This window comes from Motacilla alba, chromosome 1 (genome assembly GCF_015832195.1).
Source record: "Motacilla alba alba isolate MOTALB_02 chromosome 1, Motacilla_alba_V1.0_pri, whole genome shotgun sequence".
Taxonomy (NCBI): domain Eukaryota; kingdom Metazoa; phylum Chordata; class Aves; order Passeriformes; family Motacillidae; genus Motacilla; species Motacilla alba.
The window spans coordinates 62,254,856-62,274,006 of record NC_052016.1 but is presented as its reverse complement, the minus strand read 5'-3'; the positions used below and the strand labels follow the sequence as shown (position 1 = coordinate 62,274,006).

The window sequence follows — 19,151 nt, the reverse complement described above, 5'->3', positions numbered from 1 at the left end:
GTTACTGAAGTGTGAAACTGGAAACCTGCCCTTAGCCTCTCCTTTCTTGCATAGGAGCAGCCATTGCCCAGTTTAGCTCCATATCCTCTTCCTGGTAGTACTCTGTAGCGGAAAGCTCAGGAAGAGCACAGGTTCCTGTGGGGCTCTGTCGGGTTTGCACGGCCAGGTTTGGGTAGCAGGGGAGCTACAGGGGTGCCTTCTGTGAGAAGCTGCTGGAAACTTCCCCCGTGTGCAGCAGAGCCAGTGCCAGCCAGCTCCAGGACTGACCCTCTGCTGGCCGAGGCTGAGCCCAGCAGGAATGACAGTAACGCCTCTGTGGTAACATATTTAAGAAGGAAAGAAAAAGCTATTGGGCAGATATGATTGTGGGCAGAGAGGAGTGGAGTGGGAATATGTGAGAGGAGCAACTCTGCAGACACCGAGGTCAGTGGACAAGGAGGGGCAGGAGGTGCTTCAGGTGCCAGAGCTGGGATTCCCCCGCAGCCCCTGGCGCAGAGCATGGTGAGGCAGGATGTCCCCTGCAGCCCAGGGAGGTCCATGGGGATTCAGAGACCCACGCACAGCCTGTGGAGGAGATGGGTGCCTGAGAGAGGCTGTGACCCCGTGGGAGGCCCATGCTGGAGCAGGGTCCTGGCAGGAACTGGCAGACCTGTGAAGAGGGAGCCCACACTGGAGCAGGTTTCCTGGTGGCACTTGTGACCCTTGGAGGGACCCACATTGAAGTAGGCTGTACCTGAAGGACTTCATCCCATGGGAGAGTGACCTGTGTTGGAGCAGTTCATGGAGAACTGTTGTTCATGGGATGGACTCGTGGAGATGTTTGTGGAGGGCTGTCTCCATTGGGAGGGATCCCACACTGGAGCAGGGGAAGGGCTCTCCTTGAGTGTGGCAGGAACAATGAGCGATGGACTGACCATAACCCCCATTCTCCATCTCCCGGTGCCTCTTGGGGGAAAGAGGTAGAGTTTGGAAAGAAGAGAGGAGTGGGGGCAAGGTGGTTTTAAAATCTATTTTACTTCTCATTATTCTGCTCTGATTTTGTTAGTAATAAATTCAGCTACTTATCCCCATGCTGAGTCTGCTTTGCCTGTGATGGTATTTGGTGAGGGATCTCTCTCCCTGTCCTTACCCCATGAACCCTTTGTTATGTTTTCTGTCCCCATCCAGTTGTGGAGGGGAGTGATCGAGTGGCTTGGGGGAGTGCCTGGCATCCAGCCAGGGCCAGCCCACTGCGGGGGGCCAGGATACAGGGCTAAACAGGGCCATAGGTGCAGGCTGGCTGCTTCTCTACAGAGGAATGGTCAAGAGCTGGACTTCCACTGCTTCAGGATTCCTAGAAAGGTGCTGGAGTAAGCCCAAGGCTGACCATGACCAAGTATCTTCTGTCCTCCATCAGCACCAGGATTTCTCTGGAGCCTGGAAGAACACCTGGGACTGCAGAGTCCATGTTTAGCCCCTTCCTTAAAAAATTCCTAGGGCTGGATCCTCTGACTGGGCCTGAGCAGGGCCTATGTGTCTGCATTGATTCCAGGTATTCGTTTGCTGCAGAGAGCTTTTCCTGTATTCTAGGCCATTCAAACTCTAGCTCATTCTTCTTTTGAATTTCTTTCTTTTCTATTCTAGTTCTAATATGTCTGTTTGTTTCTGTTGTATTTATTTATTGCTCAGGTTTTGAAAGTGATACGATGGTCAGTGTATAGATGGGTATTGGGAATCAGTTTCTACCCTGCCTTGCTTACAAGACATAGAAGGACAGAGGAAAAAAAACTCCAGCTGTGTGCAAAGGCAAAGTGACTTGTGATTACGAGTATGTTGTCAGTAGTGTAAGCCAGAGGGGGAAAAAACATTAAAAGTCCTCTTCTACTCTGGTGGTTGCTTTCACTTGGGGCTACCCGGTCTGTTTTATGCAAGGGGAATGGGAACTAGTGAAATCAGTTTGTCTGTTGAAACTCAGAAAAAGGTTGCAGGTTTTGGACTATGAGATTTCTTGCCTATTTTGTGCTTGGGCCTTACTACCTCTCACTAGAATATTTTAACTTCAGATCTTCCTATGTCTTGAAAGTAAATGCAGATTTTTTTCTTCCCCCTTGTCGTGCAGGAGTTTGTGCTGTCAGAGGTGACGTCTCCAGCAGAGGATAGTTTGGAGTATCACACCTTGAAGGAGTGGGAAGTTGTTGAAGATTTCTGTGGTGGATTTGCACAAAAAACACAAAGTAAAATTTCTGCTACAAACGTTGTGGGGTGATGCTCTAACCTGCTGGTGGGGGATGTGTGTAAAGACTTGTCCAGAAACACTTAGACTGCTTTTGTGAAGGATGTAGGTGGCCTCAGAATTTTGCAGCTGCTGGAGTAAGACTATATCAAGAACAGTTAAGGCTTGAGTGGATATGGCCAGGAAAAGATAACAGGTGTCCCTGGGGCAATTCCCAGGGCTCAGGGAAAATTCTGACATTCCTGTTAGCATTTTGCCTTGTTGAGAGAGAATGTTTGAATCTCTCACTTAAGATTTTTTTCTTGTGCCCCAATTTACTTGTAGACCTCTCCACACTACTTTGCTACATCCTTCTTACAGCAATAAATTAGTATTTCTTCCTTGTTTTCTGTGAACTCCTAGAAGGCACTGGCAAAGCTTGGGGACAGCTGTCCTTTTTCTGTCCTTTGTTGACTCGCAGACTCACATGTGGCAGCAGTAGGTTAAGAAAACACTATGAGTGATTGCCCTCCTCCAGATATAAGGAGTTTCACACCTTAGAGCGTGACTTGCCAGGCTGCTCTTGGATCTGTTTTTGGAGCAGATATTTCAAGCAAGTTTGAAAACTCTTGTATTACGCTTTATGACTTGTTAGTGACTTTCCAAGAGGAGATAAACACTCTTTCTCCTGCTCTAATGGCTGGAGCTCCTGGGATCTGGTTTCCATCCCACTGCTGTGCCAAGTGCAGGCTTTGCCTGTTCTACTGGTAGTTGTTACTGGAGGAGCAAAGCACCCGGGGTCAGGGGTTGTCAGTGAAGGAGCACTTAGAGGGCAGGTGTTGGCAGGCTCTGCTTTCCTCTGTCCTTCTTGGCCTATGGAAGTTGTAAATTGCTTTGTGTTTTGTCCCAGTTTTCCTGCTCTAGGTGCTTTCTGGATAATGGCGAAGATGGTGAGAACAACATGTGCATTTTGTTCAGAAGGGGAGGCTGGCTCTGTGATGTATATCGCCACAGAGAGAAATATTGCAGCTCATCAGGATTGTCTGGTGAGTGCCTTTAGATGGTCAGTACTGAAGAGAAGTGGAGAAGGGATAAGGGGGAAGTTTCCACTGCTTATCTGCTTTTGGTTTTGCAATGATGTCTGGATTGAAAGGCTGGTTACTCAAACCAGCAAGTTTATATTAGATTGAAAAGCTTTAAAAGCAACAGGGCTTGGCCAGGATTTTGGAGTGGGAGAGGATGTGTCTGCACAGCTGGAGCTGTTGATTTGTGGTGTTTTCATGTGTGTCTGTTGCTGAGCAGTGGTCCCAGACACACATGAAAACACCACAAAGACCACGTATGGTCTAGCCACAGGAGTAGGTCTTCTTGAGGCACTATGGAGACTCATCCTCTTGGATGAGGATTCTCAGACCACACAAAGTTGTATACTTCAACCTTTGCAGGAAAATATCCATATCACTTAAGGTTAAAAAACTTTCCGGTTTGTACCTTATTTAAAATAAGGAATAAAAATATCAGAAGTTGATTATATAAAAACATCTGTGAAGCTCTAAGTGTGTTGCGATCCTACTACTCTTCTTGCCTCCCCTTTATTCTGGAAGTTGGTGGAGCTGGTTCTTGGAGTGCAGAATCAATTACAGCTGCTGCATTCGTCCTTCAGCAGAGGGAGAATATAGCTGAGGGCCATTTACTGCAGGAGATTGCTGCTAGAGCAGCTTTCTGGCTGTCACTGTCCCAGCCTTCTTATTCTCACAATTGTTATGTCTACGTCTTTATTTTTCTGATATCTTTTTTGGTTGGTTATTTTTTATCAGAATGTTTCACAACAACGTTGTTTTACAGCACTTAAATATTTTGTTTGGAACAAGTTTTATTATGGCTTTAAGGTTTCTCCAATGTTAAAACTTCTCTCTCTCTCCCCCTCTCTCTGCTTTTCCTTTTTTCTCCTTTCTTTCTCCTCCCAGCAGCTTTACTCATTTCTCTGCCTCTAGGCTTGTTTGCACTGTTTGGGTTTTTTTTTTGCGGTCAGCTATCACCTTCTGAGCAGACAGGCTGTGCCTGCTAATTGATGAAAGGGTAGCTCCCTTTTGTTTGGAGTTAGCTACATGTAGTGCTTAGGAAATATTTGCCAAGAACTTTGCCTTCCTCACTCATTGTCCTGGCTCAGCAGTTCTGTGGGAATTAAAGTGGCCTGAGTGTGCACGAGTGCATTTTAGTGGGTTTCTCCCAGGAGGTGTACAGTGTTTCTAGTTTTTTCCTGCAGTCAGCTGTTGTCAGCATTGGGCTGTATGGAAATCTTATTACAGAGAAATGTTGCATCCAGCTGTAGGTCTGAACAGCTGAGCACATAATAAGATGTCCAAGGTGTGGAGGTCTCCTGCCTGAAGATCGTCTCATCCTTACTCTGGGCACCCTGGAATTTCACGTTTTCTTTGTTCATGTTTTTAATAAGTTAACTTTCTCACCTTATTATCTTTTCTTAGTTTGCCTTCAGGTTATGTGAAATCTCCTGTGTGGAAGGAGGAACTTCTTTTGACTGCAGAGATGTTTAAGCTTAGCTCCTTGTACAGTGTAGGTGAAACCTCTTATTAACACAGAGAAAAATCTGCCTTCTTAGGTAGGGCAAGTGCAAGAAGAAAAGATGTATTCCTTGTTGCTTTTCAGTGCTGGTGACTGAGTCATTCTTACTACTTAAAACTGTCTCTTTTGTCTTTAGTTATTTTCCTCAGGATTTGTGGAATCTGAAGATCATAACTCGGAAAATCTGGAGATAAGGTTTGATGTGTCATCAGTGTTAAAGGAGCTCAGGAGAGGAAAGCGGCTGGTAAGGAAATGTTTCTGAATCTGCAGTTAGTCCTGTCTCATAGTATTGAAGGTTGTCTGGCCTGTTCTGTGCTTTAAAAAAACCCATTCAAGTAGCTGGTCCTTCTGATCTAGTAAAATTAGGGAAATTACAGGTTTAGCGTTGGAGTACTTGATTTAACATTCTTAAATGCAGGTGGGTTTTTTTCTGGCCTTTGTCCTTAGTCAAAGTTTCCTGAGACTTTGGTAAAGGACTAAGCCAATGCCTGAAACAAAAGAATGCAGTCCACAGTTGTAAAAGGGAACACATTCTGAGTTTAGCAGAAATAAGATTGTTTAAATGAGGGGTTTTGTAATTGCCTTCGTCTTCAGCTGCCGTCCTCCCCCACGTCCTGGGTGGAACTCTCTTCATTACCAAGTTAGCCTAGGAAACATAAATCCAAACATTAACACTAATTAATGTTGAAATAATTTGGGAAAGTTGTTCGGTGCCCTCACGTGGCTCTTTGCCTCATTTTACAAATTTATCAGTATGAAATAGAGGTAAGACAGCAAAAAGGTGGCTGCAGTAATGACCAGGGCAGGCGTTTGCAGCAGTGAATTTGCCTGATGAATTACATGGAGGTGACTTGCAACGGAATACTGGATTTTCCCACAGAGAACGGCATTTGCCCTGTCTGGCAGGATTTGGAGTAGCTGCCTGTGACATTTACCTGGTGAACCCCCTCCTTTTGCAGGTGTGCAACTTCTGCCGCAAGAAGGGGGCCACGGTGGGCTGCGAGGAGCGCGCGTGCCGCAGGAGCTACCACTTCTTCTGCGCGCTCTGCGATGACGCAGCCGTGGAGACCGACGAGGTCAACGGCGTCTACAGGTACCTCACCGGGTGTCCTTCCACTGTCACTGCCAGCCTCTGCGGATGCCAGCAAGAGGGACTTCATTGGGTGGGGCTTAAAGGGCTTTTTGGGAAGGAAATAAGTTCCCCTCTCCTAAAGTGATGCTCGAGCCTCTGTTTGCAAACCGTGGGAGAAGTGTTTTCATTTCACAGGAAAACTTTACTGCAATGGGAGCCAACAGTCTGCATTTGTAAGGGCAGCGCTTCTATTTTTGTTAAAAGAATGACAATAATTAGAAAATGTCCTAGTAAATGCAGTTCCCTTTAAAAATTGCAGCAGTCTTGGCAAGTAGATTTGTAAGGAAGAGATAAACTAAGCCATGCTCCTGACAAGGCATTTTTGCTTAAAAAGTGACTTGGGATCCTTCTGTAAGAAAGGCATGTTGTAAAAGTTGGTTCATGTTCTCTGCACATTATTGTATCCAAAAGATAAGAAATATTTTCAGATAAATTTGTTTCGTTTTGCCTCTTCCAAGGAATTCACATTGCTCTCCTAGAACCACTGAAAATATTCCCATTTCATGTATTCCTGAAGTCTTTAAGTAACAAATGGACTGAGCAGCTTTAAGCTACTGGATCTCACACAGGGTTGCTCCACGTACTTGGGATTTGGGGGCCATTCCATGAGCACAGGGCAGTGGGAGGGAGGGGCACAGAGATCTCCAGGCAGGTGAGTGCCTGGTGCTGTGCCTGGTGGTGCCGTGTGGCGCTGCCAGCCTCCTGCAGGGCTGAGGAATGGAAGGTGGCGCTGGGCAGATGTGTCTGAGGAGGCTCCTGGCCTGCGTGGGGCAGAGCCGCTGTGATGGAGCAGTGTCAGGACTGGGGTGTTTCACCTTGGGAGTGTTGATCTCATTTCAGTGTCTCTGACACAGTGATTGCCACACATTGCATGAAATGTGTCTGACTCAGGGCCTGAACAGTGGGCAGCCCCAGGCAGGGTGGGCTGATGGAGCTGATCATTCAGAGCTTCAGTGCTGAGAGTCCACTGTGGCTCTAGAAGTACAGATACAAGGTTGTGCATGCACAGGACTTTAAAGCAGGTGGTTTTTGAGGTGGGTAATGCTGAACAAGTTTTTTGAACTGTCTTTCAGTTTACCTTTGGTGGAAAGAGGGGGAAATATCTGTTAAAATAGGTCAACATAACTCTGTTTGCATATTTATTAATACTTCTTCTCTTTTTCTTGAAATTGAACTTAAATTTTAGAGTGTTCTGCCCAAAACATGACCCAGGGAATAGGACCAATCACTATGGTGAGTTTCTTTATGACTTCATTGATTTCATTTGTTTTAAAAATTTGCATCTTACAGTCAGTAATTCATATGGACAAGATAAATATTACCACCATCATTTTGAGTGGTGGATTTCTAATCTTGCAGGAGTGGTTTGGTTGAGATCCACATGTATGCACAAAAATCAAGAAGGTTTTTTGAAGTGGGAAAAGTTAAAATTTAATCCTCCCCAAATCTCCTTGAAAACTGACTTAAACCACAATGAACTCAGTCCTTAGTGGAATCATTCTTGCTCTTCTTTGGGCAAGTGGGCCCAAGCAGCTGGTAAAATCCGTGTGAGACAGGAGAGCCACACACAAGCTTGCACTAGATTAGCAAGGAAAAGTCTGTTGCAGGAGAGGTCACCTTGGGATTTTATCTGTGCTTATGCAGACATTCACATTTCATTTTCTGTATTCACTGCAGTAGTTTTTAAAATAGGGCCTTTCATTCTGAAGGATCCCAAAGAGCTTTTTAAGTGTAGCAAAAGGGTTGTACAACCCCTGTTTAAGGATTGCTTCCTGTGCTGCAGAAATGCAGCTTCTTTTGGCAGTCCTGGCCCTTCCTGATTCAGAGGTATTTGGAAATCCCAGCCAAAGCTGGACCTTGTTAGCCTAATACATAGAACTCTGCTCACAGTGAAGTGGCTCCTAAACTGGACATCACTTTGAATTTTAACTCAGTTGAACTGTAAGCACTTGTGCTGACAGTGGTGTGCTCCCACTGAAGTCTAGCAAATTCTGGCCAGTCTTCTTGACAGAGTCTTGCTCCAGCCTGATGACACTTAAGAGATGGGTTAGGTGATTATTATTAAAGCTTTTATTCATGAGGGCTGGGGCTTTGCGGAAAGACTCCACAACTTGTAGAAGTGGTAAGGTAGGTATGTATTTATTCAGCACCGGGCACATGCTGCAGGGTCTGAGGAGCCTCTCTTATCTCCCACAGACCTTGCATTCCTTCCACCTTGTTTGGGGTAATGAGCTCTTCTTATCAAGATCCCTGCGTTCTTTTTTCCGTCTTTGCAGGCCTTTGCAAGCACAGCAAGTTACAAGCTAAGTGGGTTAAGCAACATACATCATCTAAAACAGCTGTCCAAAATCCCAAATTCATTTCTACCCTAAATTAATTTCTAACCCCCGTCTCACTTTTTAGCCAGACATACAGTCTGTTTAGTATCTGATATTGCTGTGGTTCACTAACCAAATGCATCTTCTTAGTTTACTTAGTAGCTTTGCTTTTTACTTATCCATTGTTCTGAAGCCTGACCTTTATTCCCTTTTCAAAATTATTTTGATTTCTGTGGTCTAATGGTTGTCAGTGTCTGTTGGGGCTGCCCAGGGTCCCAGGAGTACTTAAGTCTTACAAGGTTGAATCACAGAATTATTTGGGTTGGAAGGAACTTTGAAGATTATCTAGTTCCAGCCTGCTTGCCTTGGGCAGGCACACCTTCCACTAGACCAGGTTGTCAAAGCCCCATCCAGCCTGGCCTTGAACATTTCCAGAGACAGGGCATCCATAACCTCTCTGGACAAATTGTTCTAGAGTGTCACTACCCGCACAGTATGGCTTTTCTTTATATCTAACCTAAGCCTGCTGTCTTTCAGTCTGAAGCCATCTCCCTTTGTCCTGTCACTGCATGCTCTGGTACAAAGTCATTTTCTGGCTTTCTTGTAGCCCCCTTTAGATACTGGATGGGTTTTGTGTCTTCAAATGTTGCATATGCAGTGTTCCCTGAGAAGAGAGTTTTCTCCTAGAGGAATTCTTCCAGAGGCACTTAATTTAGAGGCCTTCTGTTTGTGAGGGATAAATGGATTCTGCTAGCAGTGTCTACCCTGCCTCCTGAATGAGCTTCTCTCAGCTCCTGAGGGTAGCTGTACCCTGGGAAGTCAGGAGCAAGTGGGAGGGTTGAGTAGACGACACTTGGTTCCCCAAGCCCAGTGTCTCCTGCTTCATAGTTTGGAGAAAAGGGGGTCAAGGAAGATCCCTTTTTTCTTGATTCATACAATATTCTTGTGCTGGAGTGTCCGGGCTCTGCTGTGTGATTGGAAAGGGATAAGGTGCCTTATGGCCCAAGAACTCTCCTTGCAGCTCTGTGCAGCAAGGATGTGAGAGCAACTTGGATTTGGAAACAGGCCCCAACCTCTGTTTAACTTGGATTTGGAAACAGGCCCCAACCTCTTTTTAGCTGGAAGAGTTGGATGTGGACAGAGTAATGGCTGACAAATGCAGGAGAGCAGCCAGCGCTGTGCAGGTCAGGAGGAGTTGGGCTGCTCTTCAGACTGTGTTCCTCTTGTATAAGGCATTCTTACAGTAGATATAAGGGACACCTCAGAAAATCCTATCATGTGTCAAAAATACCATGCTGGACAGCAAGGAACACTTTGTGCCTGCAGCAGTATGTCCCACACTGCCCCAAATTTGGCCTTACAGGTTTGGTTTGGATGAAGCAAGAGACCAATTTGCTTTCAGCCCATGAGAAATGCAAATGTACAGCACCAGTGCCCAGAGCCCAAACTTGTTTTCACAGCCTCCGTATATAACAGTGCCTCCTCATTCCTCATGATAGGCCTTTCCTGTTAGAAATCATCCTTACTAAGTGCTGTCTACAGGTTCTGGAATTAAACAGAGAAGGGGAGGTATAACTCCACTGTACACTAAACATTCAGGTTTTGGTGGGTGGTTGCACTCTTCTCTGCCTTTCTCTCCTCCTGCCCTGTCTTCCTTGCCAGAGCTGTCCTTCTCTGCTTGTGATACTGTAGCTGTTTCCAAAAGCTGTGAGTTATGATGTTGGCAGGAGTCTGGTGCATGCTGGTGGAAAGGATGCAGTGAAAGCAGAGATAATTTTTCTTAGATCTCATACCACTTCACTACAAACACTTTGTAGCATAAATAATATTAAACTGACAAGTCAGATGGCTTCTGGAGGTTTTCTGGGAGGGTCCTTATGTTGATGAGGAATAAGTTCACTCTGCCCCAATTAACAATCTACTGAGTTGAAAAGGTTAAGTGATATCCTAATGCTGTAATGATTTGCATTTTTTCCTAATGGTGGGTTCATGCTTGCAATTTTCCTTAATGTAAACAGTGTGAATTCTGCTGAAATGTCAGGTTTTTGTGGAAGCTGAAACATATTTCTGCCTTGCCACCGAAAGTCCCTCACTTCCCTAGCTTTTTGGGAAAAGAAGGAATTTATATTATGTGTGATGGTCAATCTGAGGTTGTCACTTTTGTTAGTTTGTTGTTTATTGATTCCTAGGTGCAGCTAATAAGAAAAGAAGACGTACATTGACGTCTCCCACCATCACAGAAGAAATGGTAATTCTGAATTTCAGTAGTACTAAAACAGGGGACCCACACCTGCTACAGCAAAGAACTTGCTTATCAAAGTACTCTGACAGTGTTCAGAAAGAGCCTTGGGAGTCACCAGTAGGCATTTGTTAACTTCTCTGCTATTTGCAAATGCAGTGGTTAAGGAAGGTGGTGTCCCAGATGTTTGGCTTTTCTTAAAGCATTTTTGCTTTGAAACACTTTTTGCTTCCATTTTCAAAATATAATGTCTGCAGAGGAATATTGTTAGCCATTCAGAGAAGCTGTCTGTATTCACAGACATGTGGACTGCTTTTCATCTTTCTGCTAAGACAGAAGTATGATAATGAGAACAGCAGTAAATGTCAGCATGATGTAAAAATACATTGTTTTGATTTTTTACAGAGTACAGAAGAGACAGCAGAAGAAAACAGTTTACGAATACGAAAAAGAAAAAACAATAGGCATAAAGGTGAGACTCACTTTGATACCAGAAGGGTTAATTCAGTTTTTACTGTGCCTGTGAAACTTTTAGCAGAGAAACAAGGCATGCAAACGCTGCTCTCCAGCAAGGACAGTGGGAAGACGAGAAGAAGATATGTGGCTCAAGAATGCAGTGATAGATGGAACAAAGGACTAATTCTCTGAGAGCCTGGGGTGGGATTTATGATAATGGATAAATTGTAATATGTATGTAGGGATGTAATATGTATGTAGGGAGCATATATAAGCAACACACTTAACGTAGAACCGCGGTGTCCATTTAAGGTTAGGAATATTCCCTGCAGGACCTGGGGCCTGAAGAAAGGATGCTGTCTTTAACTTCAGTGTTAATCTGATATTTTGGACATTAGGTAACAACTGTATGGAGCATCTAGGAGGTACTGTGATCTGTTACGTTGAAGTGCAGAGCTTGGAGATGGCTGGTAGTGAATCCTGTCCTGCACACGTATCTTTATGATTCTCCTGAGATAAGTGGCTCTCTGTGCTCTGGTGTGGCAGCAGAAGTCTGATTTGCAGGATGTTTTAATAACTGTGCAGCAAACAAACGCCTGTGGTTTGGCTGAGTGAGACTTGCTGTGTGATGCGAGCCGGTGATTCAGATGGGAATGCCCCACTCTGGCTGGCCACTGCGTTCAGCTCTGTCTCCTGCAGACAGGGCTGCCTCTGCCTGACGCTGCTCCTCCGTATCAGAGCGGTGAAATCTGAAATGGGAACTCTGGAAGGCATTAACAGGGGAGGTGCTCTGAGGAGGGGGCAGCACATCTTGCCTTTGGAAGCCTGGGTGTACACAGGGTGCTTAACACAATGTAGGCTTTCACTGCATAAATACGATGTTACAACAGTGAGATGGATCACGGGAGCTATCCTTCAGTGCTGCAGCTTTCATGTTACCCTGAAGCTCCTGCTGCAGTTGCTTGTTGGGATTCTGCTGGCACTTGGAAATTTGGAATGTGCTAGTGGTGATTATTCACCTCTCTGTGGAGATGCATAATGTATGGGCATGGTATTGCAAGTGGCTGCCTAGTGGTCTTTTCTGAATTCCATTACCACTGTAAAGAACAGGAAACCTATAAAGAATCCTGGAATACTCCTAGAGCATCTCGTGTTAGTGAGAAGGCATTTCTTTCCTCACAAATGTCTCCAGTAAAATGTAACATTGTTTTTAACAGAGACTGGCAGACTTGTGAGCCATCCAATGGCTCTTTGCTTTTGAACAGCCCATTGCATGATCTTACTAAAACTTGTCGCTGACCTGCTGCTCAGAGATAAAGAAAAAAATAGTTATTTCTCTATCAATCCAAATCTGACAAAGTAGGTATGTAAAATGGGCTGTAACAAAAAAGTTTAGTTGCCTGGATCACTTGGTAGTAGCCTCAATTTTTACCAAATCTGATACTGATTCATTTATTGCACTGTTTTCTGCTCTTTAGCCTGCTCAGTTCATGGTGTGGTCCTAAGGATTGGTGAAACTGCAAGCAAGACAAATCACTAGGGGGTATCATGAGCTTTAGGAATGGCACATTTAGAGTTGTGGAGCTGTTTGCTCCTGATGAACGAAGCCAAATCTAGAGCTTAGGGAATTTTACACCCAGCACAGTGCTTATGTTTGCCTGGCTACTCACTTGTTCCTACTGAAAAGGGCTGTGTGGGTGGCTGGAGGAGCCAGAGATTTGCAAAACTATTTGTTACTGGTGGAAGGGCTTTGGCTTAAATTTTAGTTTCTGAAGAGAGCGAGCAAAGCCCACTTTACAGATCACTACTGTATGAGAATGCTTCTGTGTTTTAACAGTTCGGATAGAATTTGTTAGAAAGTGCAAACAAGCTGGGCTTCTGGATGACATATTTGAGGAAATGCTGGACACACTTCACCTGGCTCAGGAAAAACTGATGGATGACAACACTTCAGAAACAGGTATGTTTCAGGGGGGACCCATGGCAGGGACTCTGCTGTCAGAGTAGAGGTACAGATCTGAATCCTGGGCACTTGGCCCTGGGCCACCTTCCTGAGAATACCACGGTGCTAAATAACTCAATCCTTATTTCTGCAGCCGTGCAGGGGGTTGAGAATGACCTCCCCTTTTGAATGACCACTTACAATGAAAGTTCCAGGGAACTTCTTTCTCAAAATTAAGAGCTGCCGACTCAGCATCTCTAGTGAGACCTTCTGACTTGAATTTTTGAAGCCACCTTGTACCTGTTGGCATAAGCATAGGAAGGTTCAGTCCAGCCTCTCCTCCCAGGAACTGGAGAACAGAGAGGTCCTGAGGAGAAGCAGGTTTTATTTAGGTCATAAGTCTCTGTAGCTCTTGGAGTGTCACAGAGGTACCAGCTGTCTGTTAATATCAGCACTGTCTTCTGAGTGAAAATCCTGAAGTATGTACATTTTAAGGCTTTGGATGATTTGTTACAAGTGTACTGTCAGCTGTTAGTGTCTGTTTGGGGTTTTTATGGGTTTATCACCTTGTATGAGGTACTTTGTTTTTGAAGAATTTCAATCTAATATTGCTTTGTCCACAACACAGTTAAAGAAAATTTCGAACTTTGCTCTCCCAATTGTCCCAAGTGTCTCCCAGAATTGTCCTCCCAGTTTTGCAAAGTTAGGAGTAATACCTTTGCATGAAGAAGGCTATTTTATGCAAAGTAACTGAAGCATATGCATGAAAAGTGAAATATCCCACCTGGAAAGTCTCCCTTCATGAACAGCCTGTGTGTCAGTTGAACTCTGCAAATGTTTTGTATTTTGCTTCAGCAGAAGCCTCAGGTATGAAATTGAGGTGTAATTCTTGGATGTTTCTTACCAGCGAGTGGGGATAGCTCAGCCCCACACCTGATGTGTCAGGAGGAGTTGGTACAGTCAGCTCTGCCATCACACAGTCCTGGCACACTGAAGTGAAATATGACTTAAGTGTATTGCTCTTCTTTAAATGTACTGTTCATGTGGTGCAGACCCAAAAAAGGAATAATCTTCCATATGAAACTACAAAGAAAGAATTGACAACTTGATCCTTTTTTCTCAATATAGATTATATGAGAAGGAATTCATCCTAAAACCTTGAGCAGTCAGTATGATGGAAAATAAGTAATTACTGTTTTGCAGTACTTCTAATGTAGGGCTCTGTAAACCTTTACTCAGTAGTATTACATCAAATTATCTCTTTCCCCAGAGTATGAAGAGACAGTGATGGCACTGTTTGACTGTGGACTGTTTGAAAATATACTGACAAATATTTATTCAGGTATGTGCAGAAAAGCTGTCAGAGGAGCAGTTGGTCTGGGATTATTCTAATGAGAATTTTGATAGAACAATTATTTAAAATGAAAATTCTAAGGAACTTTATTTCTCAGTGTTATATAAAGAGTTGAGTAAAAGCCATGGCTAGCTGAATCTTCAGAAATACAGTATATCAGATGGGGCTGGGGGACCAACTCACAGTTCCACAGCTTTAAAAGGCCAAAGGGTCTCCACCCCAAGGGAACTCTGCTCTCCTGCAGCTTATTTGGGTTCCTTCTCCACAGCCTCCCTTCAGCAGTTTGCCAGTGTTACAGCTCTGCTGCTGCTGACAAGTTCTGGTCAGAGCAGTGCTTTCCACTGAAACACAGGAGCCAAAGGCCAGCAGAACTCACCTGGACTGGGAGGCAATTGTGCTTTGAAAAACAAGATGAGAATGCTCAGAGTGAAATGCAAACAAAGGCAGGAAAAGTTACTTGGGAGCACTGGTGTGGAAGGAAACTGTGGGGCTTGGATTCTCAGCTGTTTGAAGCAACAAGGCTGAAGCTGTTTTTCAGACAGGCAAGCCTCATGCTTCCCATTTCTCTCTCCAACAGTTGTTCTGACTTTTGCTTTAATTTATTCTGGTGAAAAGGGTTTTAATTAGCTAATGTTGAGGTTTGGTATGTGAAGATGATGTTTGCTGTTTCCCCTTCACTTGACTGAAAAAGCCAGGCTCCTCCCTTCAGTCTCCTGTTCTTGCACTTAAATTCCTTTTTCAGCAGTTGGAGTGTCCAGTGTTGCAGCTGTCTGACACAAGGTTCCACCAGTGCCTCATCTGAGGACATTAAAACATCTCTGCTCAGAATTCCTCATGTGACACAACCTTGGATCACACTTGTTTCTTTCACTGCTGCATCAATTATTTCACCCTCTTCTCAGCTTACAGGAAAATCTCTTGGTATTGGCCCCTCTCTGCACACAACCATGTGATTCTCATGGGTACTAGTTGTCCCCTCTCCAAATCCCCACAACTCAAGCAGCTCAATTCTTCCTGTACCACACAATCTTCTTTTCTGAGACCTTTAATTTCAAGGTCAGTAATAATGAGGTTGGTTCCAAAACTGGTTCAAGAGGACCTCTTAAAATGAAGCAGTGAGAAAGAAATTAAAACCATGTTAATTACAAGTGAAACTGTAGAGGGGAAAGCAAATCACCAGCTGCTATTTTTTCTTCTTTTTTGTTTATTGTTACTGTTGTCATAATCTCTTATAAACTCTAGCTAGCTCTGTGGTGACATACTAAGTCAAGGACTACATAAAGTAGGACTGGTATAAATCCTGTGTTTCAAGCTGATGATTTTGGGTCATCTGCCATGCTTTGAATTCAATCTTTTTGTCACTTCTTAAATCATCATGCAATTCCTGTTCTAAAGCCTTACATGCCAGCATGGTAAGGCTGCTCTGAACTGTAACTGGTGAAAGGGCTTTTTAAAATTCCTTTCTATATACAGGGATCCACACTCCTTTTGCAGTGTGCAGCTTTACTGCAACCTCAACTGCATGGAAAACCTTCTACACTGGATATGCTGTTGCCTCAGCAGCACTTCCAGATTTCTAGGTTGGAGGGTCTTTTCCTCTCCTCCAAGGGAAAGTGACTTCTTTTAGTTTTGTTTTCAGTTCTGTTGTGCATCCTGCTTGGCCAGGATGCCTCCATCAGATTCCCTCTCCTCTGTGCTGGTCAGCAGTCTGGCTAGAAGCTTTTGAGCTCCTTGGCAGCATTTGTTTTCAGGGGGGTTGTAGCAGCAAATTCTGCAATTCAGATAAAGGTTGTGGAGACAAAGGCCATGATACTTAATTTTAAAACTATTGTGCAGTTCCTTCACTGAGAGCCCCATAGCACTTGGGGCAGTCATTCCAGGTCCATGTCCCTCAGGCCGTTCCTGATTTTACAGAAATACATTTTCTTTCCCTTCAGCTCATTTCCTCTATGAGATGGAAGGTTCCCAATCTGTTACCTGCCTTTCTGTGGAAGCATTACTGTAGGCCAGTCGTTCCCATCACTGATATCTTTCTCTGGGCTACTTCTATTTCTGCCACATGCTTTTGATAGGAGAGAAATTTAGCTGTGTGTCTGAGCTGTGTGTGTTCCACATGTAGCTCTCCCAAATGCTGAATCAACAGGATCACAGAGTGTTCTGAGTTGGAATGGACCTGCAAGGATCACTGAGTCCAACTCTTAAGTAAGTGGCCCATGTGGGGATAATTGGGGATTGAACCCATAACCACTGGCATTATTAGCACCATGTTCTAACCAACTGAGCTGCTTTGTTAATTTCTGATAATTAATTAATATCCAGATACTCTCTTAAGGGTTTTTTCCCCTGGTTCCACTTGTAGATGTCCAACTTCTTCAGGTATGTCCCCTGAGTACAGAGAGAAGGGGCATCTCCTGGGCACCAGGTCCCTCTTCAGTGAACGCTGCCAGAATTTCCCATGGGCAGCAGGCACCAACAGTGCTCTGGCTGCCCATCTTCAACACCCACACCCAACTTTGGGTAATGTATTTAAAAATGTGTCCATGTCCATCACCTTCCACATCCACAGGCAGCAGGTGCTGTGTTTTCTCACTACAGAGGAAGAAGCAGCAAGGAGACAAAAGGCCAAAGTGCTTTCCTCTCTTTTTTTTTTTCAAATCAGTTAAGGCTTTTTTATTTTGAATGGCATAGGATAAACATCTGGAGAGAATTTTTGCACTCTAGAGACATTCTTCAACATCTTCTCCCCGAAAAGAAGAAAAATACATTCTTTTTGTACAAAGTGTCTTCTTCTTACTAGAATCTGAACTCTCAACATTCTCCCACACTGAGAAAGTCATTTGTTGTTCACAGACCAGCCTTGCTCAAAGGTCACCAACACCTCTGTGTGTCCTGCTAACTGAACAAAGCAGGTGCTTCATCTGAAACTTGGAATTAACACTGTAAGGTTGTGGTAGTGCTTCTGGCAAGGTTCCTTACTGAGCTCTCACTGACTTCAATAATCTTTAACATTAGGGAAATGGAAGCAGCAGAGGGAAGCAGAAATGCAGTCAAGCAGGGCTTTGCAAATAAGGTAAACACCTTGGTTAATCCCATCAGGATACTGTCAGTAATGATTTTTAAAGAAGCAGGAGAATAAATGCTATAGAATTGTGGTTTTGAGAATCGAGTTCTTGAATGCAGTTGTCCAAACCATCTGTTTCTAGGTTTAATTTTGTTGCTGGTTAAAATCCATTAGGCTTGTAAATTTGCTTTCAGAGTGTAATTTAGAGATGGTATCTTTAAAGATTTAAAATACATCATTGTTGGAGGAGTTCTCACACAAACAGGCTCTGAAAACAGAACCTTTAAAGCTCATACGCCCATTAACACATGGGAGTAGCAGCTAAACTAGTAATTTTTACGTACGCTGAGATGTTTTAAATTTAACGTCAAAACTAGCTCTGTTATAGATGGATGGCAGAGGAGATGACTCCTGCTCTGTGCTTTCTCTGACACACCAGGCAGGCTCTCAGCAGAGTTCAGCCTTTGTGAAGGCAGCAGGTGTGCAGGGTGGTGGGTTACAGGTGTTGCTGCAGAAAGGCAAAGGTTTTATTGTAGGTTAAACCAAGCAGTGGTAGCTCTGCAGAGTTAATGAATATGTAATGTCTTTTATATCAGGAATACTTATGTATAATTATAAAATATTTTTATTCCTTAATAATAAAAGCTTTTTATCCCTCTTTCATAATAGGAACAGAAGAAAAAATCCAGAAACTGCTGGAAAACAGAAAAAGACTGGATCACAAGATTGAGCTACTGCAGGACTTAAAAGAAGTCATCCTTCCTACCACAGAGAACATGGCCAGTACATCCAGTACAGTGTCTGAATAACCCCTCTCTGTGATGGTGCAATTGTTAGGATTTTCTAATGGTAAAAACCATAGACCAGTCTGGTCAGTGCCCAATTCCTCAGCCCCAAGATGAGGGCTGAATGGGTGCAAGAATGTGGTGTTATACTCATTTTTATACCTCACTGTTGCAATAATTTAAAGTCCTTCAAGTTTTCAAATTTTCCTCTGCTTCCACTATAAATTTCCATTTATATTGCACAACGGAATATAAATGAGTGTTATTAACTAAACTTAGCTTTTGCAAAAACTCAAAGAACCTTCCAGGGAAGACTTTTTTCTTAAAGCCAAGGGAGCGTTCAGCTGCCACAGAACACTTGCTAAATTGTGTTTTAAATTTGTTCCCACTTAAACTGTGGGAGCCCTCTCCTGGCTGGGCAGTCACTGCTGTCTGTGTCTAGACAGTGATGTTTGAAGGATCACGGTGCTGCTTTGGCTTTCCCAAAAACGATAAATGAGCAGAACTTGCACTCAAAGCCTTCTAGGTTACAATCAGGAGTTTAATTTAAAAAGCCAAATTATTCTTTACTGACTGGTCAAGGTGTACTGTTTCTGCTGTAATGGCAGCGGTAAAGCAGTGTTTGCAGGCAGACCAAAGGGTTGGGCATTATACTCAGAACAAGTACAATGTCAAATGGAGCAAAACAGTGTCTGGATCTTCCTTTCTCCATTAAGAAAGGGTTCAATTTTCATTTGTTTTGTCTTTAAAATATTGTTTGAATACAGAAAAGCATTGTTTAGCCACAACGGGCTAAGTTAATAAAATAAAAGGTTTTTTTAAAGGAGCTGTGTGTGGAGTTGTACTCCCCATCCCCAAGCTGCTGCACAGGACACTGCCAAGAAGGGGGAATGCTGTCAGGCCATGCGTTTGCTGAGGGACAAGCAGAGCACTGGCAAACACCACTTGGTGTGACAGATGTTGACATCTGGTTACAACAGCTGTACTCTCTCCATGCCCACTTGGAATTCCTCACTTGAGCTTGTTCTGTAGGAAGGTGGGGATAACAGAATAGATTGATAACAGAATAACAGCATTCAAAATGAGCTCT

The 19,151-nt window shown here is 43.9% G+C and overlaps 1 protein-coding gene across 1 annotated transcript in view; it reads left to right on the top strand.

Moving 5' to 3' along the window:
- Nucleotides 1-18,884, top strand: part of LOC119703553 (histone-lysine N-methyltransferase SETDB2-like) — a 44,901-nt gene extending 26,017 nt beyond the window's left edge. Inside the window, exons 16-24 of the mRNA XM_038143592.1 lie at nucleotides 3,102-3,237; nucleotides 4,911-5,018; nucleotides 5,734-5,867; nucleotides 7,093-7,139; nucleotides 10,414-10,472; nucleotides 10,869-10,935; nucleotides 12,757-12,879; nucleotides 14,132-14,203; nucleotides 17,946-18,884. Coding sequence (XP_037999520.1) covers nucleotides 3,102-3,237; nucleotides 4,911-5,018; nucleotides 5,734-5,867; nucleotides 7,093-7,139; nucleotides 10,414-10,472; nucleotides 10,869-10,935; nucleotides 12,757-12,879; nucleotides 14,132-14,203; nucleotides 17,946-18,085 — 886 coding nt within the window. The 3' untranslated portion in view covers nucleotides 18,086-18,884. The remainder of the gene's footprint in view (nucleotides 1-3,101; nucleotides 3,238-4,910; nucleotides 5,019-5,733; nucleotides 5,868-7,092; nucleotides 7,140-10,413; nucleotides 10,473-10,868; nucleotides 10,936-12,756; nucleotides 12,880-14,131; nucleotides 14,204-17,945) is intronic.
- The last annotated feature ends 267 nt before the right edge of the window (nucleotides 18,885-19,151 follow it).